Raw genomic sequence first — 25,747 nt, 5'->3', positions numbered from 1 at the left:
AAATTTATAAAGGGTTGTTGTCTTGGTTTTCATTTACTTTGAGTTTTGGTTTATTATATCTGGTTTATATATATTGAGAGTATTAAAGTTGTTTTCCACACAAGTGTCAGCTTTCCTGCCTAATTAGTTTTTCAGAAGAAGATTTTTAAAGATTTACTCTATATATCACGATGTAAAACTTTGACCCCCCATTGTGGCCCCACCCTACCCCCGGGGGTCATGATTTTCACAATTTTGAATCTATACTACCTGAGGATGCTTCCACACAAGTTTCAGCTTTCCTGGCTGATTAGTTTCTGAGAAGAAGGTTTTTAAAGATTTACTCTATATATTCCTATGTTAAACTTTGACTCCCCATTGTGGCCCCACCCTACCCCCAGGGATCATGATTTTCACAACTTGGAATCTACACTACCTGAGGATGCTCCCACACAAGTTTCAGCTTTCCTAGCTGATTAGTTTCTGAGAAGAAGATTTTTAAAGATTTACTCTATATATTCCTCTGTTAAACTTTGACCCCCCCCCTTATTGTGGCCCCACCCTACCCCCAGGGATCATGATTTTCACAACTTTGACAGATTTGGTGATTGGGTCTTCTGTGTTATGTGTAAATATCACTCAAATAAATCAATGCAATTTGATAGGGGGAAAGAAAGTAAATGTAAATATTTTAACATGAACATTTTTGTATATACAAATACAATATTATGTTCAATCATCTCAAAACTCTATCAATAATTTTTTAAACTACAAAACACTTTGCTGTAATTTAAACATCATCAAGAATTTACATTTACTTCAATCTTTGATATTTATTCCCGTTTTATCTTGTTAATTTTGCATGCAAACACCAGTCATTTCAGTGCACTTTTATAAAATTCTACAACCATATGTCAAGGTTAACTAACACAACATATTTATATTATGACATTTGTTCTAGAGAAATAATAGTTTAAACATGACAAAGAAAATGTAAACGTGATTGCTTAGTGTACCTAGTGTTTGTGCATCGAGGACAATGACAAACTTTTTATGTAAAATATATCAACATACATGTATAGACTATGACAGCTACATGTATTTTGGTACATGTAATATACAAGTACATGTTTAAATGTATCTTGTGTGAATCATTGATCAGTCTTCACATTATTCTATATGTTGATAATTAATGTTGTATTCACATAATACCAACTACTTGTACCATATTGCTTGAAAAAGTCAAGATTTTTTACCTATATTTAATGAATTATAACAGTAATTAAAATACTTTGCTGTATGAGTTTTCAAGACAGTTTAATTAAATAGGGAATGGAAAGGTGTATTAGTTGTAACAGGTTCTTTGTTTTATTACAGATAACTTAGTGGGTTAATTGTTAACAGAAAATGTGTCACATGCAAGCCAAATGAATCAACTTAAACGAGGATGGACACTGAAACCTACCATGTCTACACAAAAATTGAAATATTCACACCAGACAGATCAGAGGCAATACTTCAAATATTTAAAATTTTGCAAAAGAAGAGGGTAAAAGTGCAAAAAACAGACCAACAAATGCAACGAATTTAAACTAGAACTGTCCTAATGGGACTATTACCCCCGCTAGGCTAATTTCAAATGGGACAAATAATTGAATTGAATAATAATTAAGGTTTGGAACACATAAAAAAAAAATTCTAGAATTGTAAAAAAAAAAAAAATAGTTAACAAAGAAAAATCAAAATTGTCAGAATTTCACTGTAAATACATATCTATAACAGTAATACATTTTATTACAAATGTATGTATTTGATGATATATTTTTTTAATTTAATTGATTTAAAGAAAAACCAACAAAATGACAAAAACCCCTCCCTTTGCAGTGAATAGAAATACCGGTAGCCAAGCAATGCTCTTCTGTTGATAAAACTTTCAATATCTTTCTTATAAGAGTCTTGACAGATGCAATTAGTTGTTTCAAATTTTCCTCACTTTCTCCTATGGCACAATTGAACTCCATATCAGAAAATTGATCCCATAGGACTATGATTTTCTTTGATGAGCTTGTTAAATTTAATAAACTCCCAAAACATTACCATAATTACCATACTATGTAAAAATATGTAAAAAAGAAAATTTAATATTACTAACAATTTTAAATTGCCAAAACACTACAATCATATCAGTAATTTTGAATTTCATTTAAATTAATGCCCAATAGGGTCACTTCATCAAATTACTTGACAAATAAATTTAAACAACCTCTAAAAATAGTTTAACTTCTTTATTAATAATTATATTATTTATTTCCTTATAATGATAGACCTTTTGGTTTACATGAAACAGTTTTAAAATAGCCCCAAAACCATCACCCATTTTACAGATTATCAATTTCCCCTAAACACATGCTCCATCTGAACCATGGCTCAGATAATGGCTCCCTTGGGACAAATGAATTCAGCCACACTTGTCTTTGATGTTCTCATTAGCTCCTAAGAATTTATCATTGACAAACAAAAACTTTGCATTGTCAGTTGATAGAATACTTAAAAAAAAATAATTTTTTTTTTATTAATTAAGACATAAAGACAAAAAACTCCATCTGGATGTATTTATATAAATATATTTTAGAGTGTTTTCTATTAATTAATTAATAAAATCTGTAAGGATTACCTCCCTTACTTTTCAACATTAGTGTACAATATATAGAATAAGGAAAATGAAAAATGTCATAAAATCATTAAATCTTGTCTGATCTTAAAAAAAATTGCAGGTGCACATCTTCAGATGGTGTTCAACATATGTACAAATTTTCAAACTGTTCCATGCAGTAATAAAAAATTCTATAGGGGGGACAAAGTTGCGTCTACAGACAGACGGACAGACGGACAGACAGACAGACGGACGGACGGACAGACAGACAGACGGACAGACGGACAGGGTGAAACCAATATACCCCCCTAAACTTCGTTTGCGGGGGTATAACTAAAGTTGACAAGGGATGATTTTCTTTAGCAGAATTGCTTTCATCCTTGAAGATAAACAACTATGTTAGCCATTTTGTTCCACTGAGAAGAAGAGCTGGCTTTAAACTGAAACTAAAAATCTTATATAAGAATAAAGAAAAATCTTCTTATAGGTTCAACAACAAAAGGGACTTGGTATTTTACCAAAAAAATATGTGGATAAAAATCGGGAGTTTAAAAAAAAATTTGAGCAAGATCTACTGTACTTAGTTGTCTCCCAAACGAATGTGTAGGGCAAACCCGCAGAGAAGAACAATAGAGATCACAGCGTGAGATGGTGTTTTTACGATCGCTATAATGAGCCTATATTATCAAACATTGCCTCCGGCATGCCAGCAACAATACAGGGAGAAACTTTCCAAACTTGGAATCAACAAATTATGCAACGATCCGTTTGTGCAAGGTGAAAGTTGGGTGGACAGTGTATCAAAATGGCCGGACGTTGAATTCGGTGAAATATATTGTTATCTAGTGGACAGTCCTGGTCAATTTACGTGAGAAACTCTCAAAGCATATCGATCCTTGGAAGCATACAACTTTTTTCATAGTGGATGGGTTTATACCGTTTATTATTCCAATCTTGACTGCAACGACAAATGTTTCCTAAAGGCCAAAGTAAACAGGTCGCAGGCGTTGTCAGAGAAACCCCATGAAGCCTGGGTGTGTAAAAAAGAAAGATGGTACCATCTTGAATGCCCATTGCATGTGTATGGCGGGGTAAGTAACATTTAATAACGAAAGTTTGTACCGGTCATTAATTAGTATCACACCGCATAGTATAGAAACATGCTGTATAAATTCACATGGTGTTGGGCTATATAAGAAATGCTATGATAGTTAATACAAACGCTATACATGAATTTAAGTTTTGACCTGCAGTTTACATCTGTTCTTTACTTCTTACAGGTTAGGTAAGGTTTGCTCACATGTTGCAGCTATCCTGTTTAAAATAGAAGGTAGTGTGCGTTTGGGCTATATTAAAGTAGCATGTACATCAATGCCATGCATGTGGAACCAGACTTTCACCAAGAAGGTGTGGTAGATCGGGATTTCGTTTTATATTTATTATTATTAGTATTCCGACCCCGATGTGATTTATTCTATTACTTTGGTAACGCCCACTTTATACGATAGCCAATAACTTTAATGACATTTGTCTATTGTTCTGTCCCATATATAAACCCGTGTAAGTCCTTATTTGACGAGGGAGACGGCTGGTTTCGCTAGCTACTTTTCTCCTGAGAGAGAGAGGGAGGGAGACAGCTGGTTTCGCTAGCTACTTTTCTCCTGAGTCCCGGTGTCATATAATATTTTGATACCGCGAAATATTGAACCCGGGTTCAATATATTATGCGATATTATGAACCCGGGTTCAAAATATCGCTGCGATATATTGAACCCCCCCATAAAATATTGAACCCTGGGTTCAAAATATTATGGCCGCGATATTTTGAAACCCTCTCGAATTTTCATTGCTCTTGGAGAGGGGGTTCAAAATATTATGGCCGCGATATATTGAACCCCCTACCTATTTCCAATTCCCTTTGGAGAGGGGGTTCAAAATATTATGGCTGCGACATTTTGAACCCCCTACTGTTTCCAATTCCCATTGGAGATGGGGTTCAAAATATTATGGCCGCGATATATTGAATCCCCCTCTATTTTATTTTGCTATTGGAGAGGGGGTTAAAAATATTATTGCTTCCAATTCCCTTTGGAGAGGGGGTTCAAAATATTATGGCTGCGGTATATTGAACCCCCTACCTATTTCCAATTCCCATTGGAGAGGAGATTCAAAATATTATGGCTGCGATATTTTGAACCCCCCTCTATTTTTTATTGCTATTGGAGAGGGGGTTCAAAATATTATGGCTGCGATATATTGAACCCCCTACCTATTTCCAATTCCCATTGGAGAGGGGTTCAAAATATTATGGCTGCGATATATTGAACCCCCTACTGTTTCCAATTTCCTTTGGAGAGGGGGTTCAAAATATTATGGCCGCGATATTTTGAACCCCCCTCCATTTTTTATTGCTATTGGAGAGGGGGTTCAAATATTCACTTTGGAGAGGGGGTTCAAAATATTATGGCTGCGACATTTTGAATCCCCTACTGTTTCCAATTCCCATTGGAGAGGGGGTTCAATATATTATGGCCGCGATATTTTGAATCCCCCTCTATTTTTTTTGCTATTGGAGAGGGGGTTCAAAATATTATTGTTTCCAATTCCCTTTGCAGAGGGGGTTCAAAATATTATGGCTGCGATATATTGAACCCCCTACCTATTTCCAATTCCCATTGGAGAGGGGGTTCAAAATATTATGGCTGCGATATTTTGAAACCCCCTCCATTATTTATTGCTATTGGAGAGGGGGTTCAAAATATTATGGCTGCGATATATTGAACCCCCTACCTATTTCCAATTCCCATTGAAGTGGGGGTTCAAAATATTATGGCTGCGATATATTGAACCCCCTACTGTTTCCAATTTCCTTTGGAGAGGTGGTTCAAAATATTATGGCTGTGATATTTTGAACCCCTCTCAATGTTTCATTGCTATTGGAGAAGGGGTTCAAATATTCCCTTTGGAGAGGGGTTCAAAATATTATGGCTGCAATATATTGAACCCCATACCTATTTCCAATTCCCATTGGAGAGGGGATTCAAAATATTATGGCTGCGATATTTTGAAACCCCCTCTATTTTTTATTGCTATTGGAGAGGGGGTTCAAAATATTATGGCTGCGATATATTGAACCCCCAACTTATTTCCAATTCCCATTGGAGAGGGGGTTCAAAATATTATGGCCGCGATATATTGAACCCCCTACTGTTTCCAATTTCCTTTGAAGAGGGGGTTCAAAATATTATGGCCGCGATATTTTGAACCCCCCTCCTTTTTTTATTGCTATTGGAGAGGGGGTTCAAAATATTATTGTTTCCAATTCCCTTTGCAGAGGGGGTTCAAAATATTATGGCTGTGATATATTGAACCCCCTACCTATTTCCAATTCCCATTGGAGAGGGGGTTCAAAATATTATGGCTGCGATATATTGAACCCCCTACCTATTTCCAATTCCCATTGGAGAGGGGGTTCATAATATTTTAGCTGCGATATATTGAAAACCCTTCTTATCATGGTACTCTTCCAAGTCCATGGCAGATGCGGTCACAAATTAATTGATCAGTAGAAACTCACAATTCCCAAATTGTATTACATAACAGGGATATTATACAGGCTGATGTCAGCTATGAAGGGAGCTACTGTTTACCTAGCTACTACCGGTGTGTATACACAGTACACAGGTGTTAGCCCCCTTTTCTCCCACCTGGGGACTACCATTTAGAGTAACCTCCAAGGATACCCTATTTTCTAGGGGGTTCAATATATCACAGCCATAATATTTTGAACCCCCTTTCCAATACCAATGAAAAATAGAGGGGGGTTCAAAATATCGCAGCCATAATATTTTGAACCCCCTCTCCAATGGGAATTGTAAAAAAAATAGGGGGCTCAATATATAACAGCCATAATATTTTAAACCCCCTCTCCAATACCAATGAAAAATAGAGGGGGGTTCAAATATCGCTGCCATAATATTTTGAACCCCCTCTCCAATGGGAATTGGAAAAAGGTAGGGGGTTCAACATATCACAGCCATAATATTTTGAACCCCCTCTCCAATACCAATGAAAAATAGAGGGGGGTTCAAAATATCGCGAACATAATATTTTGAACCCCCTCTCCAATTGGAATTGTAAAAAAAATAGGGGGTTCAAAATATTATGGCCTCGATATTTTGAACCCCCTCTCCAATACCAATGAAAAATAGAGGGGGGTTCAAAATATCGCTGCCATAATATTTTGAACCCCCTCTCCAATGGGAATTGGAAAAAGGTAGGGGGTTCAAAATATCGTGGCCATAATATTTTGAACCCCCTCTTCAATAGGAATTGGAAAAAGGTAGGGGGTTCAAAATATCGGGACCATAATATTTTGAACCCCCTCTTCAATGGGAATTGGAAAAAGGTAGGGGGTTCAACATATCGCAGCCATAATATTTTGAATCCCCTCTCCAATGGGAATTGGAAAAAGGTAGGGGGTTCAATATATCGCAGCCATAATATTTTGAACCCCCTCTCCAATAGGAATTGGAAAAAGGTAGGGGGTTCAACATATCGCAGCCATAATATTTTGAACCCCCTCTCCAATATCAATGAAAAATAGAGGGGGGTTCAAAATATCGCGGCCATAATATTTTGAACCCCCTCTCCAATGGGAATTAGAAAAAGGTAGGGGGTTCAATATATCGCGGCCATAATATTTTGAACCCCCTCTCCAATAGCAATGAAAAATAGAGGGGGTTCAAAATATCGCAGCCATAATATTTTGAACCCCCTCTCCAATGGGAATTGGAAAAAGGTAGGGGGTTCAACATATCGCAGCCATAATATTTTGAACCCCCTCTCCAATACCAATGAAAAATAGAGGGGGGTTCAAAATATCGCGACCATAATATTTTGAACCCCCTCTCCAATTGGAATTGTAAAAAAAAATAGGGGGTTCAAAATATTATGGCCTCGATATTTTGAACCCCCTCTCCAATACCAATGAAAAATAGAGGGGGGTTCAAAATATCGCTGCCATAATATTTTGAACCCCCTCTCCAATGGGAATTGGAAAAAGGTAGGGGGTTCAAAATATCGTGGCCATAATATTTTGAACCCCCTCTCCAATAGGAATTGGAAAAAGGTAGGGGGTTCAAAATATCGCGGCCATAATATTTTGAACCCCCTCTCCAATATCAATGAAAAATAGAGGGGGGTTCAAAATATCGCGGCCATAATATTTTGAACCCCCTCTCCAATGGGAATTAGAAAAAGGTAGGGGGTTCAATATATCGCGGCCATAATATTTTGAACCCCCTCTCCAATAGCAATGAAAAATAAAGGGGGGTTCAAAATATGGCAGCCATAATATTTTGAACCCCCTCTCCAATGGGAATTGGAAAAAGGTAGGGGGTTCAATATATTGCAGCCATAATATTTTGAACCCCCTCTCCAATACCAATGAAAAATAGAGGGGGGTTCAAAATATCGCGGCCATAAAATATTGAACCTGGGTTCAATATTTTATGGGGGGGTTCAATATATCGCAGCGATATTTTGAACCCGGGTTCAATATATCGCGGGGTTCAAAATATTATATGACACCGGCCCATCTCGTCTGTCTATTTGAGGTCCCTGTTAAAGTTAGGTTTTAGGGTTGGGGGATTTTAAGTACTTGCTATTGACTTGTGTTCTTATTTTGTTATAATAAATTTATAAAGGGTTGTTAATCTTGGTTTTCATTTACTTTGAGTTTGATTTTTTATATCTGGTTTATCTATATTGAGAGTAAAGTCGTTTTCATACCTTATTTATAATTTAGTAAAGTTTAAATCTTAATGTAGAGGTCAAATTCAGTCACAAAACAAAAATAAACACAACGCAAAGTACTGATAAAAACCTATACGGCACTGACCTGCTACAAAGGTAAAATAACTCTTTCTTCCATTCATTTTATGAAATGTAGGTTTTGTTTGTCACACATATATGTAAATACATTTAAAAAAAAAAAAATTCATCTGAGCACCTACTAAATTGACCCATTCAATAAATGAAAATGTTGTTTAGAAATTTAAAATTTAGAATCCTATTTAGTTATTATAGTAAGATTCCTGATAAGCCATAAACCCTGGCCTGGTATAATTGTCATTGTTAATTGTTTACATATTTGAAATGTAATTAAATAGGAAACCATTCATATATATATATATTATATACCTATGGTATAAAATAATCTTTGAATTAACTAATAAATGTTTTGAATTTTCAGGTAGAAGCAGTTCCACTTTCTCAGATCATCTTCAAAAAGCCCAAGAAGAAAGTGGAACTGCTTTTACCTGAAAATTCATAAACATTTATTAGTTAATTCAAACACTACACATATAAAAAGATACATACATGTAGGTACAAATATGTGTATGGAGATGAAATATTATTTTACACCATAGGTATATAATATATATACGAATGTTTTCCTATTTAATTACATTTCAAATATGTAAACAATTAACAATGAAATTTATACAGACAGACTTCCACCTATCAGCTAACCCAGCACCATTAGACCACGACCTAGTCATTGATAGTCCTGATTCCTTTCTCCAAAAGTTGAAGCAAACAAATCCAACCACAGTGATATTCACAGTGACTGATCCCATTCCAAACCCACCCATACCAAATCCTGCTCTACCGAAGTTGTTAACGTCATTATACAGATCCGAATTCTGCAGCCTATCTAAAACAGAACCCTCTTCAAGAGGAAATTCATGTCACCTTAGAGGAAGCCACCAACCTGGAGAAACTTACTCGTAAGCAATCCTTATATACACAATGGCACACTCACAGAGCTAGATGACTGACAGCCTCCAACTTTTATGATATATATGCCACACCAGTCCACAGACACCTAGTGCAACAGTAATACGCCGGACAATGGATTATTTACCAAATGTTCAAACAGCTGCCATAAAATGGGGAAAAACAAAAGAGGAAATTGCAATTCGGGGATACCAGAACTTGATGCAGAAGCACAATCCAGGATTTGTTGTTCGAAAAAGTGGTCTTGTGATCAACCCTGCATACTCAACACTAGGAGTAACCCCAGATGGTGTTACCGAGTGTCCATGTTGTGATAAAGGACTTGTGGAAGTTAAGTGTCCTTACAAGCATGTCAATACGAGTCCATGTGAAGTGAAAGACCAGGGATTTTATTTAAAATCTCCCTTATGTGGGAGTGTATCATTTAAAGATGTCAAATTGTGCACAAATTCCTTGATAAGATCATCAAAATATTATTACCAAGTCCAGGGACAAATTGCCATTTGTGAGGCTGGGCACTGTGACTTTGTGTGCTGGACACCTAAAGGACTTCACATTGAAAGAGTTCTCCGAGACCAGCCATTTATAGAGGAAATGTTGCAGAAATTTAATGTGTTTTTCATGAATGTCATTCTTCCTGAACTTATGACAAGATGTCTGAAAGACCGTGATCAAAATAACAACACAGTTGACATTATATGTGTATGTGGTAAAGCAGAGAACTATGATGACATGATTGCGTGCAAGTCTGGACATTGCAAAGTTGTGTGGTATCACTTAAAAGTGTGTTGGACTGAAGAAAGTTCCACAGAGGACCTGGTCCTGTCTCACGTGTAGAAAGATGTCAGCAGCGAAAAGATCAAAGAAGTGACTTTTTTTAAAATCAGAAGTGTTCTTCGAGTGTTGTGCTTTAACTACAAAAGTAGACATTTGCATCGATGCAGAGTTTGATGTTTGTTCCTGAAAATATCAGTATTATTGACTGAATATATTTTGACTTTTTGTGATAAAAAAACATACATTAAACCATTAGAGTTATGAATATGAAATTTTCAGGATAGGTACCCGGTAGACTATAGTTTGAAGTTGTGCAGCATGTAGTTGTTTAACACCTGTTTAGCCATTTCTTAAAGTTCACCGTATAGGCACAAAAATTGGGTACTAATTTTTTATCAAATTTTTCATATGTTTTGATCTGTATCTTTTTATCTGTTGATATTTTGTAAAGACATGTATAATAAAAGTAGTAGATAATCAAAAGTTCTTTCCAACAAAGTGTAGAAAAAGGGGCTGGCCCCTTTTTTTTAGAGGTCAAGACACTCGTAAACTCTATTACAAATAACTTAAAAATGATCAAGATTTTGTAATGTATTATAGAAGCAAATTTGTTGATTGTAATAATATCTATTTGAAGATTTCAATGCCACACCCATTTATGACATAATTAGGGATTTTTAGGGGCCAGAGTTCTCAAACTTTTACCCAATATATCTAGAGAAGGAGACATATTTCGTTAAGCATTGTAGAAGAGAAAATGCTTGTAAAAATGATTTAAATCAATTCCAAATAGTCAAAACGCCAAAGTCTGTCCCCATTAAAGATCTACAGGACTGGCCCCTAAAATATTCAATCATTTGTATCTCAAAAATGAACACAAGTTCTAGATGGGTGTAAGAACAAGATATGTTAGTATTAGTGAGACCTTTTGTGTGAAATCAAGAAAAAGGGGCTGGCCCCTTTATTAAGGGGCCAAGACACTCGTAAATTATATTACAAATAACTTATAAACGATCAAGATTTTGTAATGCATTATAGAAGCAAAGGACTATGTGCGGTTTTATGCATTTTTTGCCCCCAAAATCAAAGTTTTACAAAGAGCTTTACAATTAAAGTGAAAGATAGTTAAAATCATATTGGAAGTAAAGGTGTAAAAGGTTATCACCACAGTGACGTCATAATGTAGGAATGACGTCATGAAGATTGCATTATTTTGATAAATTGGTGTTTTGCAGCAAAATATGGGTGTTTTCTGATGGTTTTTCGACTGGGAAACATCGAGCGCAGGCTTGCTCAAGTACCATTTTTTAGTATAACGTGTATAACTATCTGAAGAAAAACATACGTTAAAATCGCACTTGAGCAGACCTGCGCTCTATACTTCCGAATGCAAAATATAGTGCAAAAATGAGAATATTTTCATTTGTTTGCAAATTTGCAGGAATAAGGTCATTTAGGTGACGTCATAGATAAACAGCGAATGAGCAATGATGACTTAAATCAATATTAAAGTTATAGGCATGCTCTATACAATGATTTGTGAAGATTTTATTTTTATACCATACTATTTAAAAATTGGTTGAATTCAGGGGCAGATATTTGACCATACCGCACATAGTCCTTTGTTGATCGTAACAATATCTATTTGGAAAACTCATTGCCACACCCATTTATGACGTTATAAGGGATATTTAGGGGCCAGAGTTTTCAAACTTTGACCACACATTTTTATGGTAAATACCAAGTCCCTTTTGTTGTTGAACCTATAAGAAGATTTTTCTTTATTCCTATATAATCCCCCCCCACTTTGTGGCAAAACTTTTCTCTAGGGAAAGCATAGTTTGATCAAACTTCAATCTGCACAACCTGTATTTTCACACAAGTTACTGCTTTTTGGTCTCAATACTTTCCCAGAAAACAGGGCTCTACATTAACTTTTTTTCCTACTTGTTCATTCGGAAAAGTGACCAAGACATTTACTTGTCCGAACTTCAACTTTACTTGTCCGAAAATTTTCAATATTAATGATCAATTATTGTCAACTTGAAAACTACAGTTCTGTATTACTAAAATAATGTCATTTATTGATTAAAGTTAACTTAAAGTTTCTTTATTAAATGTATTTGTTTCTTATAACATTATACATGATTTGTCAGCTGTAGCTTTGTCATGGCAAATTACAAGACATTTTAAATTTAGCATCAGGTTTAAAAGTACATGTTATATTGCATTCTGAACCGATTTTAAACTATACATGGAAAGTCATCATAGTCTATCAATGATGAATGAAACCTAATATAAATTACATTTCTTTCCATAATCCTTTATCTTTGCTACCATTTTTTCCTTTCTTTTTCTTAACATTTGTGTTTGGTACTTTGTAAGAAGTTCTTACTAAGAACTAATCCACACCTATTGAAAGTTGTTTTAATTAAATTAGTGAACTTCAATCCCGATCAAGAGTAACTCAATTGCATTGCAATTTGATGTCGGGATCGAAATTCAAAATAACTAATTGATAAACTTATAACGAGTCTACGGATAAACATATCACAAAGCTTTCTTTTCTTTTTTTAATGTTGGAGACTTCTTCACATAAAAATGCACTTGTCCAGTCGGACAAGTGGCCAGCAATATTCAATTGTCCGTATATTTCTTTTATCTGGTACCGGACAAGTGGACAAGCGTTAATGTCGAGCCCTGGAAGATTTTTAGAGATTTTCTCTGTATATTCTTATGTAAAAATTAATTCCCATTGTGGACCCACCCTTTTCTGGCCTAATAGTTTTGAAAAGAAGATTTTTAAGGTGGCTCACTACACCCTGAAAATTTTTCTCAAATTGGCAGAAAATCACTTGACTAAAGATAGATATCATAATGGATAAGAAGTATTTCAGTCCAAAATGCAAAAAAATGTGCAATTTTGGATGAAAAATTACATTTTTGAACATTTATTTCAATAAACATGAACAAAAGCTCCAGGCAGATTTGAACTCATGATCTGCGGTTCAGGAGCCCAATACTTTAACCACTGAGCTACAACGTTATACAACCCAATCGAACGATACATGTATAGTCAGTTTGACAAAACGTTTAAATCGCCATCTTGTGACGTGTCTTAAAAAGTATTAGTCTGGGTGTAGTGAGGTACCTTAAGGTCAAGATCTAGTATATGATTCCAGACTATCTTTTTGGTGCTAGAACCACTATCACATTATAATTGATTTGATGAATCTTTTCCCGTATCTTACGGCTTTAAAGGAATTATGTAGAAATTAAACAATATTTTAATATTCTATATTTAATCACGGGAAAAGTAATCCTGGTACCTATTCAATTTGACATCATTTTAAAGAGGAGCCCAAGAGCTTGTTTAATGCTGTTTTTTGGAGAGACTGTAGGCATTCTAGATATATTACAATAAATCAAAAATAAAAAAAACCCTCTAAATTTGTTACTTTTATCCTTCATATTTCATAGAAGATGGTTGTTTAAAACATTATTTTTCATTGTGTCTACCAAATAGTTATGCCCCGTTACACACAATGAACAAAGTTATTGTCATTAAAAGAATATATCTTGAATTTCATAAACCTGTAGGCACCTTTCATTTACATGTACTAGATCTTGACCTTAAAACCTTAACTTCTTCCAGCATCCGAAACCTATGGGTCAGATTCAGCATTCCTGCCTGTTAGGTGCATCAGTATCAAAAGACCCACTATCCATGCAAGTTTGGTAAAGTTAGGACAAGTAATAACAAAGATACAATCATCAGAGGGCACCTGCTCTAAAAACTTTAACCAGCTCTAAAATCCTTAACCTTCTCAAGCATCTGAAACTTATGGCTCAGATTCAGCATTCAAGCCTGTCTGGTGAATCAGTATCATAAGATGCACCATCCATGCAAGTTTGGTGAAGTAAGGACCGGTAGTAACTTAGAAATTGCTATCAAAGAGCACCTGCACCAAAAACTTGAAACTTCTCCAAAAACATTAACCTCCTCCAGCATATGAAATTCATTGCCAAGATTCAGTCTTTCCAGCCCTTTAGTAGGTCCAGATGCATCATCCATGCAAGTTTAGTAAAGATAGGACAAGTAGTAACTTAGATACAGTATGTACAACAAAAATTTAACCAGGTCTGGACTCCAACGCCGATGCCAACATAATAGTATAAGCTCCCCCCGACTTCGTCTCGGTGAGTTAAAAATGTAAAATTTGTTAACAAATGGCGCACAACATAAGTTGCATGACAACGGACAAAGACAAATGCAATAGGTCACCTGAGTGATATGACCTATATGATAGATCAGTATATCAGGTACCGTTACATACACTAGTATCAGGAGTATAATTAGACAGCGGTTTACGCAAGGAACATGACCAAATTAATTAGCCTGACAATGGGTTATTAACTAGGACTTGTCCTCCAATGCCTTGATTTCTACCCTGAACAAAACGAGCTGAACACTGTAGTACAACATACATATACCTACCCCTTTCTTTCATAAACAGAGTCGCGAACAAAGCAAAAATTGGATAATTGGAAAAAACCTGATATACTGTATATTTAAACAAACTGTACCATCTTCTTACAAAATATTCAGTACTTTTTTTTTGAAAATTGCCTGCTTATTTTGTGAACATTACCTTGGACAGTGATCAAGCCACAGGCCTATTCACTAATACACTGTACTTGAATAAACTTTAAAAATATGGTAACCGTTAAGATGTTCTTAAACAGGATAAATAACAATGATATTGACTGAAAATCAAATTCATAATTGTTGAAAAAAAAGCATACAGGCAAATATTTCCGATCAACTTGTTTAACAGTAGATCACACCACCCTGGATTAAACATGGCTGCAGCTAATTCCTAATTCAGAATTCATATTCACCTCAACATACAGGTTCCTCTTTCTAAATTTAGTCAAGACTGCATAGTTAGTGGTATTTAGGATGAAGTTGTGTAAGTAAAAATGCAAATGGACGAGGAACAATGACAGATATACAGATCACGCTAAGTCTATTGGGTGTCTTGAGTGCCCTTAAATTGATGCATATATTATGCTGATGACAACAACAAATACTGTGGTTTTATTTATATTCAAAAGCATCAATTTTCGTGGATAAAGCAAAAATTAGTTTCAAGGATACGTAAATTCATGGCCAATGGCCCTTTCAATACAAATTTTTGTAGAAATTGCACGCCAATGAACATTTGATTTCATGGATAAACTTAACAACGAAATCCTTGAAAATAGGTATTCAACGAATATTGATGAAACCACAATACTGGACAAAGTCTTGTCAGGATTTGGCTATAATAAAAGTGAAACTTACCAATGAAAGGTTTGTTGATTTCTTTACAAGTGGTGTCTAAAATCTTAGATGGACCCCAGGATAAGACAATGGAGTTTTCTCCTTTATGCTCCATATGTAGATTTCTAGGAGGAGTTGGACATCCAAGCTGTGGGAAGGAATGAAAGTACTGTTCTTCTTCCTCCGAAGGGTATGGAGAGAGGGAGTGAGGAACGGTCGCTAGAAGAAAGAAGAAACAAATAAAAGACCATGACTCCAAAAGCTCAAGGTTTACATCAAAACTTAAAAGTAATATGAGCTGTATTTTCATGTCAATTTTTTTTTTTACAAAAATGTTATTTTCTACTAAAATGACAAAAGATATCATGGTTTTTAAATTTCTGTTAGCCATATCTTTGTGGGAAAAATTGTTTAGAAGCCTCAATTGGAGCAAAATTGAATGATTGTCATCCTGTACAATTTAAAAATTGATCTGCTAATATTACTTACAAGAGAAATCTTTCCTTTGTTGGTTTTTCAAATCTTGTTTATCATAAAAGTTTAAGTTACATGCAGATTTATCATACTAGCAGGTTTTTGCAGCAAAATAAAATTCTAAAAAATACATCTCATATTGCTTTAACTAATCGTCTAAAGAAAATATGACAATTATAAGTGATTTAAGTAACCTTTTTACATTGTTTTTTTTAAACAAAAAATTGTCATTGCCCAGAGGAAAGCTCACAGTTTTGCCAGGTAAATAAATATTGTAATGCTAAACAAGAGGCCTAGGGGCCACATTGCTCACCGGATCATGAACAACAATAGCCATAACTGTGATTAGCTGAGCATAACAGAATCAAATTCAAAATAACTTGACAATAAAGTACAGGAAATCTTGCAACAAAATTAAAAAATCTGCAGATTCTTATCCACATAATACAAGGTCCCTTTTGTTATTTTAGATTTTTCTCTATTCCTAATGAAAATCCCCTACCCTTTTGTTGTTCAACTTCCCTCCAAGGAATCATGATTGAACTACAATCTGCACAATCTGTGCTTTCACACAAGTTTCAGCTTTTTTTGGCTGAATAATTATCCAAATGAATTTAAAGATTTTTTCGCTATCTTCCCATGTAAAAATTTAATAGCCCCCTCCCCAATGTTGCTCCACCATACCCCATGATCATGATTTGATCAAACTTGAAACTAATATATAATTACTACCTGATGATGCTTCCACAACATTTGCATTTTTCTTACCTAATGAATTTTAAGGAGAAAATATGTAAAGATTATAAGATTTTCTCTGTATATTCTTATTTAAACATGATCCCTCCCTCCATTTGGCCTACCCTACCCCCAAGGACCAGGATTTGATCAAACTTGATTCTACACTACCTAAGCATCCTTCCATACAAGGTTAAGCATTTCTTCTCTAATAGTTTATAAGAAAAAGATTTTTAAAAAATTTCTCTATACATTCCTATGTAAAATTTTATCCCCTCCATTGTGGCCCAACCCTTACCCTGGGATCTATGATTTGAACAAACCTGAATCTACACTACCTGAGGATGCTTCTTCACAAAATTGAGCTTTCCTGGCCTAATAGTTTTTCTTTACAATGCTATGTAAAACTTGACCCCCCCCCCCTCCCCCCATCGTGGCCCCACCCAGTCTGACTTAATCCAGCCCCCTCTAATTCACTACCTTGTAATTAACTACAACAAAGTGAATTAGTACGGGCTGGCTTTAGTCAGACTTGGCCCCATCCTTCCCTCAGGACCATGATTTGAAAAAAATTAATCTACACTACCTGAGAACACTCCAAACAAATTTAAGCTTTTCTTACCAAATTGATTTTATACAGACCTGTTTAAGAATGTTTACTATAAATATATGTGTACTATAAATTCTATGGATTAAATTCTTATTAAAATGATGTTTTATGAGTAATATAAGTTTCCTCCAACCTTTACGAACGGGTTCTTTTATAATTTTGCTGTGAATCGCAAAATTTGATCCGATCATTTCGGAGATTCGAATGAAAATGAAAGACTGAACAATAAGTGAATGCTGAACGAACAGTGAACGTTTTGTGAACGCAAAGTGAGCGCATGGTGAGCGCTTTGTGAACGATGAGAGCGAACAGAGCGGAGAGCGCAAGTGAACGCACTGTGAATGCACTTATAGCGAACAGTCAACGAACAAAATCAAATGCCTGAAGGCCTGAGAGGTGCATCGCATTGAAGGTAGCTAAAAACATCACTACAAGCATTTTTTTTTTGGCAGCATGAGACAACTGAGTGTTTGACTATCTTCCTTGACCAGTGGTTAAAGTATCAGGCTTGCAAACTACAGATGCAAAGTTCGAATGTGGCTGGGGTTTTTGACCATACTTCAGTATTGTCTGATTATTAATCATTCTTTCAATGAATAATGCATATTTTTCACTTATTTGAATTAAATACCCTTTTTATGCACCATGCCAATTACCATAATTAGAGTTATCTGTCATTCAAGAAACTTCTTAGAGACAGTAGACATCTCCAGATATAAGGAAGCAAATTTGAAAAACAAGGTAAACCTGGATTATAAACGTGGTAAATTTATTATTTCAAATTGGATGAATATTTCGAAGAACACTTTCTAAAAAAGTATAAAAATACCAAAAAGTTACCAGCATATAAAATTGGAAATTACCAATAAAGTATGTTTTCTGGAGATTACATAGTTTCATCTCTAGCGCAATAATATGTTTTACGGTGCGACCGTTGGGGCGAGCACAGCATGTGATCAAACAATGAATTATAATAAATTAATAAAATAAAATTAACAACGTGAAATTTGAATGCCAAAAAATAAAACATACCTATTTTTCAGTAAATTTTCATTATCCATAGTTTATAAGATTTGTTATAATTTATTTATTTATATGTAGAACAATAGTTTAATCTCAGATACAATGTTGTTAAATAATAAAGATTTTAATATATAAATATTCATTGCACTGCATCTCCTCTTTTAAAGTGATTGTGGTTATGATTGATTGATTGATTTCCCCCTTTTTTTTTTCAGTTGACATTTTTTCTTAAACTTACATATAAAACTTGACTCATCATAGAGCCCCCCCCATGCTAAAATTTTTTTCATTTATGTCAATTTATACATAGAAAATCGACTTACCATGGATTTGCCCCTCCACTTAAAAAAAAATAATTAATGTTTAATTTTATTTTTAATTTAAATAACGCTTAAAAATATTTGCTTATCATGTTAAAAGAACATGGTGTTGTCCCCCCCCCCCCCCTCGCATGTAATAAATGGAAGTGAAAATAAAGAAACCATTGAACTGCTAAAGAGCTGAAGGATTAGAATTTTCATGATTTATTTTTCTTTTTGCTTGCAAAGGTTTTTTTGATGAGGCTGCCATCCACCCACCCACCCCCTTTAAAAAAAGGCGCTGCTACGTATAACGTTACGTGTCAGGAAATTACCGTCATTATTTGTGAGCATTCATCCAAATTAGTGCAATTTACAACTGTTTCCTGTATCTGAAGAAATGTCCTTATTCGTCAGCTGTTCTTTATCTTAGCCTTTGCAAGATTTTAAGAGGATTTTGGTCATTTCAGCAGATTTACAATAACTACAATTAGAGTAATTTCCCCTTATCAGTGCTTATTGTGACGTCAAAGCTGACGTTGGTTAAGTGTCGTCTTACTCTTTAAAACTCCCCTGAGAAATAAAAGTATGCGAAGTATACTGTTTTATTTACTTAAAAAGCATGATGTTCTTAAAATTACACATCTTATAAGCTTTTCAAAGGTTTTACTTTGATTCTCGGGAGAACGTGATGTTGGAACGTGAGGTTGGAAACCATTGGTACTGTGGGTCAAAATTTACTGACTCCGAAAAAGTATATCGGATCAATGTGTAAACGTTTGTGACGTCACACGATTATTTTTGATTGAAAGTGTACTGAGGTGAACTTTAGAGGTAACATTGACTGTATGTCGCTTACATCGTTATTGTTTTTACTGTCTAAATTTGTCTTGCTGATTCTCGTGAGAGTGTGAAGTGATAAAAATTGCCATGATTACAGGGAACTACTGGGACGATTAAAACGATGCATTACTGGTCCGATTTACTGACGCCAAAAAAATCCGTTGAATGAATGTGCAACTAGTCCGAATTTTTTATTCACACATGCCTTGCCGGTAGAGCTCGCTTCGCGCCGGCACGGCGCGCCGGCGAGCTGCGCTCGCTATAATTATGTCATCTCCAGTAAAAGTAAGTAATAATCTCTTTTTGACAACTCCAGTGCAAATTTAAAAAGTACACTTAATTCTATATCAGTTCTTATGATTTCATAAATTTTCTTTTTAATTCTCCAGAAATTATTAATTTATTTCTGATAAATTAATCTTAACAAAAATTCATGCATGATTTAACTATTTTTACTCTCTTCTCATTAAATTGCGGGTTCCGTTGTATCGCGGTATGTTACAAAAAAATAGGATTCCCATTTTTTCCGTGATTTTCCACAAGGAGTTCATGCACCAACTTCCGGATGAATGCAAAGAAGGTTGTCAAATATATCAGCAAATTTTTTTTTCTTACAAATAAAAATATTTTTCCAGAGAGAAAGTAAGTACAAAAGTCCACAATTTATCTGATGAAAAAAACTATACAAAAAGGCATACAGTAATAAAATTAATGTATATTTCATTCCCTCACCAGTTTAAGTGGCTTTGCTTCCATGAAGAATAATATTTTATTTTTAAAAAATAAAAACTATCCGTTGTAATGAACCTGAGGCTTACAGATTTCCAATGCCGCGATACAATGGAACTCTCTATTTTGAATGCGAATAAGACTTGTGATTTAAAGATAGCACACAAAATAAACTAAGTTAGTTGGGAAATTGATATCCTCAAAAAAGCTACTCTAAATACAAGCTTTTTGAATAGCACTAGTAACATGTGAAAATGATAACTTGGTATATCTTTTTTTAGGGAAAAAAATAAGTACCGTGATATTATAAGACACCAGTATTTACTTTGCATAAATATTCACAAATAAAACATTAAAAATTGTCTCTGATGTGCGTGAACTGGCACTGAGCAGTCAGTCTCTGACCCGTGTTCAAAAATGTGAAATAAGATTACGTAACTTGGGCTGTGCACTACTTCCACTGACCACAGGTCATTTGGTCATGTGCAAAAAGACCCGCACCCCTCCATTCAGTTGGACATCGTCTTATTCGTTTTATCAAGTGATAAAATACAAAATCTGTTCCTAGCCAACAAGACAGCTACTTACTCTCATTCTAATATAAATATTTTATATACGAAATTATTACAATTTTTTCCCTCCGATATTTGAACAATTAACGTCACCGCTTTTAAATTGAAGTACGAACTGTTGTTATGCAAAATATCTCATCGGTTGACTGGTCCTGTCTCTATTGTACGTACATCGCATTGCAGGCATTGCCAGTCTATCTCATCTAGGTATTTGTTGATATTTTTATAACGAATACTGAATATATGTTCCTGATTGAAAATACGTAACAATCAGAACGTCACTATATATTTATTGGCGCATTGATATTGAGTTCTATGACGCCGCTTGTATAAAAGCCGAGAGAAGTGAGCAGACAACAATGAGGCTACATCGCTGATAGCGATGCCCCTCAAAAATGGGAAAGTAGAACGTTTCAGGGACTGTAACAGGTGTTTGGGAGTAGAGAAGATAATTTTTGACATCTTAGGCATTAACACTATACATCTATTTTGGCCCCTCCCTGGAGTCAAACCCATACTTCTGGGGACATGAAATTAACAATATTAGTAGAGGACTCCCTGGTCAATATAATTAAATTATGAAGTCAGTCTTTCTTACAGATGTGCGAGTAGAGAAGAAGATTTTAAAACATTACCGTATATACATTAACACTTTATGACAATATTGCCATCCCCACAGCCTGAACCCCTGACCCAGGGACCATGAATTTCACAATTTAGGTAGAGGAAATCATTGCCTTCATAACCTTGTTTCCCACGTGTGTGGGAGTAAAGAAGAAGTTTCCTAACTTAAAGATTTAATACATTTTCACCTATATTGGCCCCGCCCTGTCCCAGTGGTAACAAATTTCACAATTTACCTAGTAGGTAGAAGACTTCATGAACATCATTTCCATGCATTGAGTTTTTAACAAATATATATGGGAGTGGAGAAGACTATTTTCTACATTATTTAATATATTTTTACTATATGGCTAAATTGGCCCAACCCTACAGCCTGAACCCCTGTCCAAGGAGCCAGGTAGTTCACAATTTTGGTAGAGGGCTTCATGGACATCATAGCCATATATTCAGTTTTTTCCTCATATGTATGGGAGTGGAAGAGAAGAATTTTGAAAAGAACTATATATGATATTAGTCAAATTTGGCCACCATAATTCGCAATTTTTTAAAGTCTTTCAGGTACATTTAATTGTAAATGCGTTATTTTTCAGAAGAGTTGATATAAATTATATTTTGGCCTAATCATTTGATTTATTTGCACTCACTAGCAGTATATGACGTCAGAAGTGACGCTATTTTTATAATTCAATCAAAATCAGCCAAAAATTGACATTTTTCTTATCTTTTTTCGAATGGGAAATATAGAGCGACGCTTTGAACAAGAACGAACTTTTTGTTACTTATAAGTATTAGAAGGATACATCTTTGGTGAAAATATTTTGTTTGTTCAAGTAGTCGCTCAATGTTTCCTTAAAGACAAACTGCGTCAAAACAAGCCGTTTTATGCTAAAAATGAGAAAATGGCTGGAAAAGGTAAACTTTATGATGTCATATTTTTAAATTGTGGGCACTAAAATCAAAATGAAAATTATGAAAAAACTTCAAATGTATATTTGTACAAATAAAATAAAGAATTACAGTAAAATGACAATGTTCATTTTAGGGGGCCATTTTAGGCTTAAACCATATATAGTCCTTTGTAATGACGACCACCTCCCTGCCTGAAATCTTTCAAAAAAAACTATGAAACCTATAATTTTGGCAAAAAACTTAAAGATCTGGTCTACAAAATCATGAATTCAGTTTTCCTTTCAGGTGTCTGGGAGTAAAGAAGATAATTTTTTAACATTATATGCATTAACACCTATACATCCATTTTGGCCCTGCCCTAAAGTCAAAACCTATACTCCAGGGGAAATGAAAATTAAAATTTCAGTAGAGGACTTCCTGGTAAACATAATTATAAGTCAGTTCTTAATACAGATGTGTGAGAATAGATAAGAAATTTTTTAAACATTATATGCATTAACACTATATTGTCATATTGCCCCCCCCCCCCCACCTCATGCCCTGAACCCCTGATCCAGAGGCCATGAATTTCACAATTTAGGTAGAGGAGTTAGTGGACATCATAACCATTTATTCAGTTTTTTGCCTAAATGTGTGGGAGTAGAGAAGATTTTTTAAGATTTAAAACATTTTTACAATATGGCCATACTGGCCCCACCCTAGAGCCTGAACCCCTAACAAAGGGGTCAAGAATTTTACAATTTTGGTAGAGGGCTTCATGGACATTATAAACAGACGTCTAGTTTTTAACAAACATATATGGAAGTACAAAAGAAGATTTTCTAAGATTTAATACATTTTTACAATATGGCCATATTGGCCCAACCCTAGAGCCTGAACCCCTGACCCTGGGGTCATGGATTTCACAATTTTGGTAGAGGGCCTCATGGAAATCATAACCAGGCATTTAGTTTTAAACAAATTTATATGGGAGTAGAGAAGAAGATGTTCTAGGATTTAATACATTTTTACTATATGGCCATATTGGCCCCAACCTAGAGCCTGAACCCATGACACTGGGGTCATGGATTTCACAATTTTGGTAGAGGGCCTCATGGACATCATAATCATGCATTTAGTTTTTAACAAATATAAATGGGGGTAGAGAAGAAGATTTTCTAAGATTTAATACATTTTCACTATATGGCCATATTGGCCCCAACCTACAGCCTGAACCCCTGTACCAGAGGCCATGAATTTCACAATTTTGGTAGAGGGCTTCATGGACATCATAACCATGCATTCAGTTTTTTCCTCACATGTGTGGAAGTAGAGAAGAAGATTTTTGAAAATTGGGCTTTTTTTGGCATATTTGGCTCCGCCCGTGGCACCCCAGGGGTGGTAGAGCCATGAATTTCACAATTCTTCTTACCATAGAGATGCTTCACATAAAAAATGGTAACGATTGGCCTGGTAGTTTTCAAGAAGAAATTAACAAGAGGCCCATGGGGCCACATCGCTCACCAACAATGGCTTTATATGGGTATTCAAAGGATATTGTGCCTTATGGCCCCTCGGAAGTAAAAAAAAAAAAAGAATACCATAAAATAAACTGTATCCAAATTTTACACTTATTTATTTACACTTAATCTATGACATTATACCCTTATGAAATACCATTTTTACCAAAAATAAGATCTTATGCAAGATATAAAACTAAATTTTGGTAGGGGTACACTCTTAACTTCCAATTCTCTTTATTTTAGTTCTGCCCCCTCACTTTATAAAACGATCAAATTATATATGAGCATATGCATACAGGTACATATTCATCTTCAACTACATTGTACTAGCTAGTTATTGTATTTTATTAAAGAAAATCCTATATGTGAAAGAGGAAAATTGTACCTCAAAGTGCTCAAATTAAAAACATTCAAAAATTTAATTGGTCTTCCACATTATAAACGATTTATGTTTACCAGGCGTGAACTCCTGCTACGTTTTATAACCTTACTCACTTGATCGATGAATACACTCGAATGAAAAATGTTGTCATGTGATATGTTAAAGAGCTATTACATGTATAATCAATGCATAGGCGTCGGAACTGGGTGGAGGGGGAGAGGGTCCCCCCTCCCCACTTTTTTTGCAAAGTTAGACATAGCCGTACTCAAAATCTTTTTGCTTTGAGAAAATTGTAAACAATTACAAGTATTTACAACACTAAAACAAAGAAAGAGCACAATTTTTTTTTCATAATATACATATACGTATATATTTCTAGCAGCAAAAACCATCTCCGTTTAGACTGAAAATGCAGAGCATCTTAATAAAACATGTTGCATTATAATCAACCATAACGTAGAGATGGTACCGAATTACCAATAAAATGTATAGTATTTATAATATAATATGTTGTTAGTGCATCAGATTTTGCTCATTTTGCGCATGTGAACAATTAACTGTCTGATTTACCGAAGTCTATATATTTGATTCGATACGTAAAAATTCCAAAATGCAGGCAATATTTCCTCTCAAGTTAAAAAGCATAAACGAATTCAAAACAACGTAAAACCACGGTCATGAGTGAAAATGTCAATGCATTGAAAGATTGAACCTCAATTCACTTCACGAAATCGGCACAAATTTTAGAATGTTTCAAGTATCCCTTCGCATGTAAACTGTTGCACAACAAGCAAAATCATCTTTGTCAGTTTGACCCGTTTGTCATGCGTCAACATTCAAACATGGTTGCCTTATACAATGAACTTTCATTTTCGTTATGGAATACCGAACCCGAAGTTATAATCTTATTGACAGCGATTATCTCTTTATTTTTATTTTCGTTAATTACTCAAATTTGAAACAGAATTAGCCCTTAATTTTTGCAATTTATATTTTCCTTCCCATAAGGATAGTTAATGCTAAATTACGTTGAATTTAAATCAGTAGTTCTTGAGAAGAAGATTTTTAAAAATGCATCCCCACTTTTTTTACAGTTTGGAGGTTTTCTCCGCTTTAAATAAAGATCAGACTTTCATTTTTGCAATTTATATTTGTCTTCCCATAAGGATGCTTTGTGCCAAATTTGGTTGAAGAAAGTAGTTCAAAATGTAAAAAGTTTAGGGAAGGACAGACGGATGACTGACAAAATGTGATCAGAATGGCTCACTTGAGCTTTCAGCTCAGGTGAGCTAAAAAGTTGAATCTACCCTACCTGAGGATGCTTTCACAAAATATTCAGCTTTCCTGACTGATTGTTTTCTGAGAAGAAGATTTCTAAAGATTTCCTTATATATTTCTATATAAAATTTAAACTCTCCATTTTGTGCCCCATCCTACCCCAGGGGGTCATGATTTTCACAACTTTAAATCTAAACTAGCTGAGGATACTACAACAATTGTCAGCTT

At 34.8% G+C, this 25,747-nt stretch overlaps 1 protein-coding gene across 9 annotated transcripts in view; it reads right to left on the bottom strand.

Annotated features, from left to right (window-relative positions):
- The window catches only part of LOC105328367 (peptidyl-prolyl cis-trans isomerase G), a 159,642-nt gene that overhangs the window by 43,509 nt on the left and 90,386 nt on the right, over positions 1-25,747 (bottom strand). For all 9 annotated transcript variants that reach the window (XM_034475580.2, XM_034475573.2, XM_034475582.2 and 6 more), the window contains one exon: positions 15,561-15,758. In XM_034475580.2, coding sequence (XP_034331471.2) covers positions 15,561-15,758 — 198 coding nt within the window. The remainder of the gene's footprint in view (positions 1-15,560; positions 15,759-25,747) is intronic.

The sequence above is a fragment of the Magallana gigas genome, chromosome 9 (assembly GCF_963853765.1).
Source record: "Magallana gigas chromosome 9, xbMagGiga1.1, whole genome shotgun sequence".
Classification (NCBI taxonomy): domain Eukaryota; kingdom Metazoa; phylum Mollusca; class Bivalvia; order Ostreida; family Ostreidae; genus Magallana; species Magallana gigas.
This window is presented reverse-complemented; position numbering and strand designations above follow the sequence as displayed.